General features: G+C 53.6%; 1 protein-coding gene across 1 annotated transcript in view; it reads left to right on the top strand.

Annotated features, from left to right (window-relative positions):
- The window catches only part of CACNA1G (calcium voltage-gated channel subunit alpha1 G), a 133,366-nt gene that overhangs the window by 70,470 nt on the left and 50,570 nt on the right, over nt 1–12,326 (top strand). The window contains 5 exon segments of the mRNA XM_080560363.1: nt 1,087–1,155; nt 3,907–4,000; nt 4,593–4,777; nt 4,917–5,363; nt 11,275–11,375. Of these exon segments, the coding sequence (XP_080416489.1) occupies nt 1,087–1,155; nt 3,907–4,000; nt 4,593–4,777; nt 4,917–5,363; nt 11,275–11,375 (896 nt within the window).

The raw sequence follows: 12,326 nt of genomic DNA, 5'->3' as shown, positions 1-12,326 counted from the left end.
ACTCTCGTGTTCCCTTGTCCTCCCTCACTCCTGGCTCTGGCTCTCCCCCTGCCTTGTGCCCCCCCCGGGGCCACCCCCAGCATGCCCACTGGCCCCTGCCAGGAAAGATGCTGCCTGCGCTCCGGGTGTAGCAGCAGGAAACAGGGCTTTGACTTCTGAAGAAGACGACAACTTCTTCATTTTCCCTTTGTAGAGATTTTTGGATGGTGTTTTTGTTGCATCCTTTTGCATTCCTATCAGCTTTGTCGGGATTGTCCTTGTGAAAGAAAAGTGTCTCCGTGTGTTCTTTCGATGGCTAGTCCACACCTGTCTCTTTCTTACAACCACAGACTTTAAATTAAGTGTCCGTCGCGTGGCTTGCAAGACACTGTTCTCCCACCCAGACCCCCAAATTGATCAGTCTTAAACTCTTCATCCCGGCCTGGAGCAGGGCAAAATGGCATTGCCATGTAGAGGAGCAGTTAAGGAGGGGGTACCCTGTGCCTCCTGGTGCCCCACACCACGCGCCCAGGGCCGTGCCTGCTTCCCCAAGTGCTGCTGGGGCCGACGGCAAGCAGAATGGTGCAAATATCTCCGAGTGGGCCAGGAAATACTGATTTCTGGCACTGTGAAGAGGTGCTGGAGGTATTTTACCTGGCTGTAAGAGGGCTGATATTGTGTTAATCAAACATTCATTAAAAGCCTCCACTGCTGCTTAATGACAGCATAATAAATAGAGATCCCATTATGCAGCTGCAAAAAGGAAAAAAAAATCGTGTTTTCAATAATTAGCTGGTGTTTCATTAGCACAATTATCACTTAGGAGCTGAATCAAGCTCTCTGTTTGAAACACTTAATTTAAAGGTAAGGCTGGCCTCTTTGGAGGGCTGTGCTCCACCTGAGGTCTTCCACCCTCTCCCCGCGGAGCTGGCTCTCCATCGTGGCCGCACGCTGCCTTTCTCCTTCCCCGCCTCTCCTCGTTTTTATCCCGATTGATTGATTGATTTTTTTTGACTCCCCACTCCGTTCTGCTGTTGAAAGTGTGAAAATTGAACCCCCCCTTCCCCTTCCTTCCCCCCCCGCTCCCTGCCCCCGTTTCTCCTTCAGGAGATCTCCAAGCGAGAAGACGCGAGCGGGCAGCTGAGCTGTATTCAGCTGCCTGTCGACCCGGCGGCGGTACGTACGCCCGCGCATGAGCCCACCCGTGCCCCCCGTGGTTGTGTCCCTCGTGGCGCCTGGTCACCCTTCCCATCGTAGTAGCTGTCGTGCTTTTGGGGGTTGTCGGGCTGGTGTCGTTCCTTTCTTTTTGTCGTCCTCATTGTCAAGTCAGCCTTGGTTTTGAGTCCTGTCCTTCTCTGGGGGAGCCGCAGGAACGAAGGTGGGTGCTTTGGGGTGGCTGATGGGGCTCCAGCCCCAGCTCTCGCCGACCCCTTTGTGCAGCCCTAAAATGGGGTAGGCTCTCCCATGGGGCTTGCAGCAGCTTGCTCCGAAGTGTGCTCGCAGCCCGGTCACAGCCGTGGAGGTGTGGGTGGTGATGCTGGGAGCAGCTCCTGGCACCCAAGGGACCTGGAATCCGTCCCCTGAGTGCACGGCTGTGGGTGCAGGAGCCCCACGCTCTGCAGGATGAGGTGGGACAGAGGCAGGCACCCCTGGAAGATGCTCTGGGGTGTCCAGGGAAGGTCGGCTGTGATGTGGGGTCCCGGCGAGACTCCCCCACACATGGAGCAGGTCAGGATGAGCGGGTGGCAAAGGGCCACAGCAAGCCGCACGTCTCCCAAGTGCCGCGTGCCCCGAGCCTGGCTCGTCTGCCGACCTCATCTTTCTCTTCACCACCCCCTTCCCTTTCTGCCCTCTCTAAGACATCTGGCTTTAACTTCAGAACAAAAGCCCTTTTCCATCATACCCAAATGCGCTCTGTCACCGCGGGTACACGCTGCCTTAGCCGCGGTGCCGCGGGGTCCTTCTCGACGTACCCTTGTTTTCCCGAAAGGCTTGTAACTCCCTCTTCTCTCCTAACCCCTTTTCTATCCAGAAAGGCAAACTGGGAGTGCAAGAACAGGTAATGGGCAGCAGCCCCGGGCGCGGTGCTTGCCGCAGCGTGCTGGGGCTGGCGCTTGCTGGTTCGCAGGGGACGCTTCTGCGCCCCCGCTGTGGGGTTTGGTGCTGGGGGAAGTCCCCTGTGGCTCCGCTTCCCCCCCTCGGCGCACATCTCGTTGTGCACCCTAAAACTTTCCTCCGGGCTGTCGAAGAGCACTCCAGGAATATGAATTACGTTGGATTTTTTTCCCATTATTTATTCGTCTTTAATAACCCATTAGGGAGAAGTGAGTAATTCCTGGCAGGCCCCCGGAGCTGCGGAGCCGGCGGCGGGAGCGTCCCTGCAGCCAGCTGGAGCCCGCGCTCGCTGGAGGCAGACAGCCCCGAATCCAGGGAGGTTCGGGCCAGCCTGGCTTCATGGCCCTCTCTCGCAAGGTGCATTCCTGACCTTTCCTGCTTCCTGCAGGGCGGGCTTCCCTGAATAGCACAGAAGTCCTGAGTGCTCAGGAGGGGAAGAGAAGAGCCAGCTCTTCGCATCACACTCTCTTTTGCTTTAAGACTGTGTCTGAGAGTGTCCAGCCTGCCTGGAAAAGAAACAAAAAGAAAACAAAGCAAAAAAAAACACCCTAACTGTTTAGCAAACCATCTGGGGAGCAGCAGAGCTTACCCCTCCAGAGTCTGCCCTAACCAAGAGGTGCACAGCACTGGACCTGGTGTCGGAGGCCATTCCCCCTCCGGCCCCATGCTGCTGTGCTTTCCTCCAGGCTGGAGCCCCTCTGCCTTTCTCTCACCAGGAACCCGAGCACCAAACCTCCACAGGGGCTCCCGGGGTGCAGCTTGGCCTTGGGGTGGGGTTTCTGGGGCTCCTGGTTTCCCCCAGCTGAAGTGAGGGTCTGCTTGGCTTCTCATCCCGGCACCCTGCCTCCCTTCCCTGCCCTCCTCCCTCCTGATGTGCCTCACGCCGGGGTCTGGTGCCCTTTGCCAGGATGTCTGAGCGTTTTCAGCCCCAAATCCCTCTCTGTTGGATGGGCATCATTCTGGCAAGCACCTTTTCCTGCCGGGTGGGTCCTGACTATACCACACCCTAAGCACCTTTCTGCAGTGCCAATGGACAGAACCGTGCAGGGAGGTCCCTAAGTGGGTCCGAGCCACGAGACTGAGCAAGAGCCCAGGCACCACGCTGCGAGAAATGGTAAACCTCGTCCCTCCCCTCCTGAGGACGGGCCCGTGTCCTCGGCAGCTCTCAGGATTTGAAAGGAGGCAGTGGAATTTGTGTAAATCCCCCAAACTTCTGCTTCTGCTGTGTTGCAGCTGGAGGGTGCGTGGCCACCCAGGGGCAGCTGTTATCAGGTACCTCTTGGAGCCTCTTCCATCAGCTGCGTGGGACAGTCAGGGTCCCTCGTGTCCCTTCTGAATCTTCACTTGTTTTGTCGAAGCATTGCTAGAAAGAGCCACCTGAATGCCCATGCACAGGGAGCTTTAAGCTATGCTACAGAAACTGAGAGAGATGAGTAGGGTCAATTTTTGTCCCAGAGTTGCTTGTCAGATTCCTTCCCTCATATCCACCCAGTGTATGATTCCAGCAGAACAAAAATAAGCAATGCTTTCTGGAGGTGTTTTTTTATTTTTATTTTTTTTTATTTTTTTCCCCTGATCCTTTTCTGGGACTGCGTTTGGAATCAGAGGCAGTCTGTCTTCCTGGTAGGAGGTTAATTAGTCTGTGGTATAAATATGTGCATGCCTCATTTTGTGAAAGGTGGTGTTGCATCGTGGTACAAAATGCGGTGGATCCGTAGGTGTGTTGTTGGCAGTGGGAATCCATTTGTCGGAGGGGTGTCCGTGTGGTGCAGCCCTCCATCCTCCCTGCTGAAGCGCTCTGCTTTGCTCCAGGGTGACGCTTCCAAGTCCGACTCGGAGGGCGATCTCTTCCCCCGCAGCCTGGAAGAGGAGGCTGGACTGAAGAAGAACTTGTCAAACCCAGCCTGTGAGTAGCAGCCCCGGGACACCCGTCCCTGCTGCAGAAACCCCGCTGTGCTGCGAAAACCATGTGTCCTGGATGGGGAGAGCCCTCCTGGGGAGGACGCGTTCATCCCGGCCCGCAGCAGGCTTGTGCTGTGGGGTTGGAGGGCAAGCTGCAAAGGGAGATGCGATGGCATTCAGGCACATGTTCTCATTGCCGGGCACGAGGTCTGGGTGTTTGGAGCATCCCTGCAGGGGCACAAGTGGAGGAGCCCCCCAGGGGGAGCGAGGAAGGAGGAGGTTGGAGAGGAGAGAGGGAGCCCAGCGTGGGCACGGGTCTCCAGGGGAGGAGCTGGCAGGGCTCAACTGAAGGGTTGAGGGGCAGCAGATAACAGATTTGCTCCCCTTTCTCATCAGTGCCATTCCTAACTTACACCCCGCTCTTTCCCTGCCGTGTTGGAGGGAGGCTCTCGGCTCTCCAGATGGCTTTTTGGCCCCCATCCTCCCGACACTTGGAGGAGAAACACCTCCCATGCAGCTGCTCCGCCTGCCCGAGAGGAGGCTGTGAGCATGCCCCAGGATCAGGGGGGCACCTAAACACCACTTGTGTCTTCCAGTGATGGCCCTGAGCGACCACCCGGAGCTGAAGAAGAGCCTCACCCCGCCGCTCATCATCCACACCGCCGCCACGCCGATGCCCATGCCCAAGAGCGCCGTGTTCGGCGAGGCCGCGCAGGGCTACGAGTCGCGCCGGGCCAGCGGCGTCTCCGTGGACCCCGCCGCCTACGAGCTCAAGTCCCCGGTAGGGACCTGAGCACCCTGTGGACGCTCCACGGGCACCCGCCGGGCTCACGGGGCTGTTTCGTGTGCCCGAGCCGTGTGGGGACAGCCCGACACAGGTGGGTGGCATGGTGCTGATGCTGTCCCCGTCCCTCCTGCAGCCCAGCGCCCGCAGCTCCCCGCACAGCCCCTGGAGTGCCGGCAGCAGCTGGACCAGCCGCCGCTCCAGCTGGAACAGCATCGGCCGGGCGCCCAGCCTCAAGCGGCGGGGCCAGAGCGGCGAGCGCAGATCCCTGCTCTCTGGAGAGGGGAAGGAGAGCTCGGAGGACGGGGAGAGCTCGGACGAGGAGCGCTCCAGCCGGGCCGGCAGCTTCAACGGGTCCTTACCTCATCGCATGGAGTCGCTGGAGACAAAAGGCTCCTTCGACCTCCAGGACACCCTGCAGGTGCCTTCCCTGTACCGGACCAGCAGCATGCACAGCAGTCGCACCTCCGCCTCCGAGCACCAGGACTGCAACGGGAAAACCTCTCCAGGCCTGCTGGTACACCAGCTCCACCTGGACGACCCCCGGCAGGACTGCGATGACGGCGATGATGAAGGCAACATGGTAAGGAAGTGCCAAGTGTTTGCTTTTGGCTTTTTTTGCTCGACCGAGTGCTATCTGTACCTGTCTTAAGAGCACGCTGGTGGGTACAAAACTATGGCCACTGCAAGAGCTGGGTGTCACCACCAGCCCAGGCTGAGGGGCACGAGCAGAGCACCAGGAGCAATGCAGGCTGTGAATGGTGCCAGAAGAAGGGCAGGCGTTATGTTAAGTGTTTCAGTCCTGTATCAGATAGCTCTGGATGGAGATATCAGGTTCCAGGAAAAGGTGCGGATCAAAGGCTAGCGTGACAGTACATGCCCCCATCATGGCAGTGTGTGCCCCCGTCCCTGCAGGTATTTAAGAGACGTGTGGATGTGGCCCTGAGGGACACGGTTTAGTGACTGCACTCGGCATGCCAGGCTGGTGGCTGGACTTGGTGACCTCGAAGATCTTTTCCAACCTAGATGATTCTAAAATTTTATTCTAAGATTGTATGCTTTTCTGTTCTTATTTTTTTTTTTTATTATATTCAGTAAGTAAATTTCCCTGCTCCCCAGCCATTGTTTGGCTTTCAGCTCCCACACACAGGAGCAGACAATTTCTGTTGACATCAACAGGCAATGCAAGGGCAGGGCTTGGCCCACAAGTCCCACGGAGGCATTAGTCCCGTAGAGACAGTGGTAATTTCAAAGGCTTTGCATTAATTTCAATATGAAGAGGCATTAGTCCAATAAGCGTCTCTTTTTCAGCGGCCTGAAAAGTGCCATTTAGGAAACGTTAGCTAAAAGCATGGCAGCGGGAGAAGAAAAATCAGCTGTAATTTTGAGCTGATTAGAGCGCCAGATAGTAGAGAGGCATCTCCAGCTTTGCATATTCTCTGCATCCGCACTTCCAAATCAAGGCACGTAATTTGCCACGTGCTGCTGCTGCCCAAAATCGTGTAAATGCCACCGGGACTGGGGGGTTTCAGAAACTCCAGCAGCGGGAGGGGAAGAGTGGGGCAGCACAGATGGAGGACACCCACAGTCCTGGCCCCAGCACGTGCATGGGGATGTCCTCAGGACAAGGGCATTTTGGGGTGTTTTCAGTTGTTTCCGGGTTCTCTCATTGTGTCAGCTCACCTTGTTGTTGGCTTTAAAGACGTGCTGGTCTGGTGGGTCATTTGGGGGATTGCTCGGTTTGTGCCGGGTGAAGCTGAGGGGTTTTAGGTACAGCCATGAAATGGTAATTGGGGCGGTGCTGAGAACATAAGAGCTGTAGCTTGTGGGCATGATTTTACTATATTTCACTGAGTTTGTTGAATGAAAAAGGGATTTGGAGCATGTGAAGGGATGCAAAAGGCCGCGGTGACTCCAGAGAGCGAACAGGAGAAGAAGGAGAGTTTGTGCTGGCAGAATGGAGTCACTCAGCCGTAAATCGCCTTTAAAACAAGCCATTATCCCATTACATCTCCAGCATGGATCCTCAGCCTGGGATTTTTACTGATTGTCTTAACCTGGTTTTTAACCTCCATAAAATAAATTGAATTTTTAAGAATAGGAGAGGTAATTATTTTCTGAAAAAGCACGACTGGAAGTGATCAGGAGACCGTGCTCTTTATAGCTGGCTAGGGATGGTTTTTATGTCCAACGTGTGCTGCTTTTTCCAGCTCACCTGGCACAAAGATCCTACAGGTACCTTCCTTCCCCCCAGCAGCTCCCCTTGCGTTGGACACCTTGTGATGGGACACGTCCCTCCTGTCCCCCTCCCGTCCCACCCGGCCCCGCAGCTCCAGCCAGCACTGACAAGCTGTTGAATAAGATGCGTGCTTTTAATTTTTATTATGGCGACGGTGGCTGCTTTTAGGGGAAATTAAACGTCTTCTTTCTGCGTGCTGATGTCTGGCCACGCAGGGTTAGACCAAAGGTCCCTGCCCTTTCCGTGGAGCTCTCAGAAGCAAATGCCTAGGGAAAGAATAGACAAAACAGGGTAAATAAAGCGTGCCCCTGCCAATGATGCTTCCACACTCGGCAGCTGGGACATCCTCAGCTGGCGGTTGCCTTTCCCCGTGCTCCGAAATGTGCACTTACTGCAAATTGCTAAACCAGACGGATCGGAAAATATTGCTTAGATTAGAGAAATGAGTCCCCAGGTTGCGGAGCTTCCCTTTGCGATTGCCTCCTGACGTTCTGGGGGTTTCTTTGCCCCTACGTGAGCTTTGACAAAGTCAGAAAAAATGTCATTATTTTTTAAATGAAAAAAAAATATTCAAAACTCCCCTACCACCAGAAGAAGAAAAGAACTCAACTGTTACTCAGATCAAAGCAATCCTAAATATGCCCTTCTGCAACAAAGCTTAACAAGCTCTCCTTGCTGGATGGTTTTGATTGCCTCTGCACAGAAATAAAAGGCGGTGCAAAGGCTTCGTTTGGATCTCCTAGACTCCCATTATATTAGTGCAGCTCCACTGCCTTCAGAGAGTTTATTCTGAATTTACATTGCTCAGAGGGCCCCGAATTGGGCCCCTCATCTCCCTTCTCCCCAAAAGTACAAAATCAGGGAGGGCAAAATCTGTTCTTCAGGGTGCGAATGTAAATAAGAAGCTTCACCGAGATAGTGATCTGCTGCCTGCTTGGGTTTGTGTGGCTGTACCTGAGGTCGGGGATCTGCTGGGGGACCTTTGCTGGCCGGATCTCTGATCCAGGCTGTGTTACAGGTCGCTGCACATGCCAGCTGCAAAATTTCTGTGCTCTGCAGAGAGAAGAAAAACTCAAACGCTGAGTGCTCAGAGTAGAAAGCGAGGGCAGAGCCAAGTGTCCCCTCCTCCCAGGGGCAAAATCCCCGTTGCATGTTGCAATCACAGCTCGGATTCACTCCAGCTATTGCATTTTTTCCTGTGATGTGCAGTCCAGCTGTTCCCCCAAACCATCCTAGCCTGCCCCTGCTGCATATTTAAAATCAAATAATCAGGTCCCGAGTGCCTCTGTGCAGCTTCGAGCTTGCCTGGAGGTCTGTTGCTGCTCGTAGCGCGTTTTTCAGCGGTTCCCCCCCATCCTTATAATAAATCTTTTATAAATCTAACCCTTTCCCTGACTCGGAGGAGTGCATCAGTCATCTTTTAATGCCAGCTGCCTTTCACCCTCAGAAGTACATTAATATCTAGAAGTCCTAAAAAAAGAAGCTATTTAGCAGCAGCTCTCCTTCACACGGGCTGGGGGGGCCCTGCTTGAAGGTGTGGGGTGAAGACAACATCACAGCTCATCAACAAGCATTGCTGCCCCCGGCCCCGTGTGCCCCCGCATCCGTCCCCATATCAGCAGGGGGGCGGCTGCTGGGAGCGACTGGGCTTTGGTGAAGCCACCAGCACCCAAATTAAGGAGTGGTTTTCTTCTCTTCCCCCCCACGCCCCATCCCAGTCTTTATTCATCCTGCCCAGGTGTGTTTTATGAACAAATAGATGTGATTTAAACAACATAATTGATATATTGCTTCGAACATAATGCGGGCTTAAGCAGCAATCAGGCTGATTGTGCGCGGCTGATGTGTGTCTGGACCTTGCAGAGAAAGCGTTTGATGGGACTTGGGCTGGAAGAGCTCGCTTTTTATTTCACAAATATCTTACATTTGGCTCAAATTACCCAACTGGGCTGTTTCACTAGTGGAAATCTGGAGTAATTCCTTTGACTTTAGATTTATGCGGATGTACCGGAGGACAGCACTCAGCCCCGGACAAAGCAGCCAAGCTGCAGCCACGGCTGCCCTCGCGTTGACACGCTGAATAGGGACGCGATGGAAGATCGCCTTCTGCCTTTGTTATCTGATTTAGCCTATGAACTCAGAGCTGCAACAATTAGACAAACCCCAAAATATCTTTGGCATTAAAATTGGACAAAAGGAATATAAAGAAGCATTCTGTGCTGCTGACGCATTACCATTCACTACAAATCCCCGTGATAAATACCAGAACTGCTTTGAATAATAGATACTTCTGGAAACCTTCCAGCTCGCAAAATGAACTGGACCGAGCCGCAGCTATTACTCCACGTCCAGAGGCTGGGGTAGCAATCACTGCTTTTGCTGCAACTTTGAACAGACACACGATTTTATCCTTTTCTTTTTTTTTTCCTACCTTTGTTAACTCTTGGATAATTTAACAGCCTAGGCTGCTAGGAAGGATAACACATCCCCAGGATGCATGCTCTATTAAATACAGCTTAGAGTGAAGGGAGCAGTTCTGACTCCTTGCCTGGAGTTGGGAAAGGAATGTGAGAACAGCCAAGATGTGGCCAAAACCTACCGGTGTGCCATGGCCTGGGGCGCTTGCGTAGAAGGGGAGGGAAGGACGGACAACCAAAGGAGAGGGGTAGAAAAACCCAGCTTTTTTGTTAGGCAGGCTTCTCTTGTAATTTTCACAAGGTTGTTTTCATTTTCTGAAGGGTTCAGGTTGTCACCAAGTGCTTTCATTAAGATGGGCACTACACTAGCTATTACCCATCGCTAATGAGACCCCTGGCTGAGTACATGCAGGAGCAGAAAGCATTTCCTCCATTCCACTCAATTACCCTAACAAATCCCATTTTTACAGTCCAGAGTACCTCAAATTGCTAACAGTTTGGCTCAAAATGAGCACAGAATCCCCTCTTCCCCGTTTCGAAGATGAAATGCATACAAGTGCCTGAGCCCTGCGGTTCACCCTGCTCCTTGGGCGCCAGCGGCGGTTCCTGCACTGTGCTTCGTGGCGCCGTTTCCAAACACCTGCAAAATAATCTTCCAGGAGCCCTGCAGCCGCGTTCCCACACCTGTGCAGATTCAGGCCCACGTGGCGGTGGGGAAATAAGGGTAATGAGTGAGTGAGAATTCATTTTTATTTGTCTGCAAATGTGAAGCATTGAGGTGATGTTGCACGCACCGGTCTGCGGGTTTGTCTCCCGGTGCTTTGATTTGCAAGGGCTGAGGAAGCCCCGGCGTGGTGGGTGAGGAGTTCGGCTGGGGAGCCGGGTTCTGGGTGGCTTCCGCTGGTGGTGCGTGAGTTCACAGCACTGTCAGGGCAATTTTCTTAAAGATCCCGGCCTCCCTTTGGAGACTCGTGGCTGAGAAGTCGAGAAGACCTAATCCAGAGGCTGTCGTAGCTGGGACAAGGCTTCCCCTTGGCACTGAGATTTTCGTGTCTTTACTTGACCTGTTGGCCATGGCATTACAATCTGCCCTCCTGGCCTCAAATAACCTGGTTGTCTAACATATATGTGTGCATGGCTAAGGATATGCTGTGGTTTCAAGTAGGAATTAATTCGGGGGAGTTGGAAGGCCCGTGCTCATCCAGGAGGTCAGACTGGCCACGATGTTCCCTTCTGGCTTCGTAATCTGCTGTCTAATCTGTTCATGCCGAATGAGAGACAGATGCTTGCCATCGTGTTCCTGGACTGAAACACAGGTCCCAAATGGCTTCTTTGGCTTTCCAGTGGTGCACAGCCACAGGGTTTGACCCAGCAAGCAGCAGGAATCCCTCCCTCTGTTCCTTTTATAGCCTTTGACATAAGCACTATACATAATTTAAAAAACAAACAAACAAAAAACAACTCAGAAGATTCAGGTAAGCATCTGCCGAGAATCTGGAGGGTCTGTGGCTGATCTGAGCAGGTTATCAGTCCTCTGGGACAAGGGATTTACTTACCAAGTCCATCCCCTTGGCTAGCCACGTGCTGAAGGCAGGTACTGTGAGCAAGGTGAGGCCCCGTGAGGTCTCAGCACCAGCACGGCCCTCACCTGGCCTCTGGAGCTCTGTCCCCTGAAGGCCTTTTGGGACAGATCATTTTCCTTTGGCTTTACTGAGCACTTGGGGATATTTGTTTAGTGAAAAATTGCCCTGAATCCTTTGCTTGGGAGCTTTGGGGGTTTTAACTGTTCTCTCTGCTTTTTCCTCCTGGTCCGTCTCCGCTGTACGTTTTCCTCGTAGAGCAAAAGGGACCGTGTGAAGGCTTGGATCCGGGCACGTCTTCCTGCCTGCTGCAGAGAGAGAGACTCCTGGTCCATCTACATCTTTGCTCCTCACTCAAGGTAGGGCCGCTCACGCAGCAGCGGGATGCCTGGCGCGGATGTCCCCTCTGCGATGGCTCACTGCCTGTGTCCCCCCCGTGGTCCCTACACCACAGGGTGCTCTGGTGCAGACACAGCCCTGGCATGGGAGCATTTTGTGGTGGTCCACAGCCCGGGCATGGCTAGGGCTTCATCGAGGTCATTGTCAGCTTTGTCGCTGATGCCAGTGCTCCGCAAGTTTTCTATTCAATGGAGCAAAGAGACTTGGAAGCGAGGGGGAAAGGAGCTGCATTAAGCAGAAAAATCTAATTTTGCACCTGGTGCACATTTACAACACAGCAAAGGGCCCTACTTCACCTGCTAAACCGCCTCTCAGCCCTGTCTTCTCTGTCCTCCCCCTCCCTTTGTCCCTCTCCCACCAGCCCCAGAAATCTGCCCTCTCCTTACCCCAGCGCTGCCCTTCCCAAAGCCCGGCCATGAGGCAACCGGGCTGCAAGCTCCTGTTCTTCCTCTGGACATTAACCCACGCTTAACGAGGGTTTCCCACCTTTGAGCTGGTGGGCTCTGGACAGCATTTGAGTTCATTCATAGCAAGATTAGAGAGATTTTCAGAAACAGACTTAGGGGAATGTAATACGGCATTATAAATCCCGGGTCAGTGTACAGCCATCTGTCACAATAAATAGCTTCTGTCTCTTTGTTCCGTGTGCACTCAACCCTTACACGCTTGCTGGAGGTATTTCTTCCTTTATTTAAGTTAAACCTGAACTCTGCGGACCAGGCAGGGGTCAGATCCACACCTGGCTGCCTGTCCAAGCTGGGGAAGCAGCTGCTCCACTCCAAGAGAGCCAAAGTGCTTTATGGCTTTAACTGGGGCTTGAAGTTTGTGGCCCAAATTTGACATCGAACTTTGTAGCTCAGGTCCTTTTTTATTCGTAGCCAGATCTGCCTGCAGCATGGGGCTCTGCCAGG

Source organism: Anser brachyrhynchus (assembly GCF_964034855.1).
Source record: "Anser brachyrhynchus genome assembly, chromosome: 18".
NCBI lineage: Eukaryota > Metazoa > Chordata > Aves > Anseriformes > Anatidae > Anser > Anser brachyrhynchus.
This window is presented reverse-complemented; position numbering and strand designations above follow the sequence as displayed.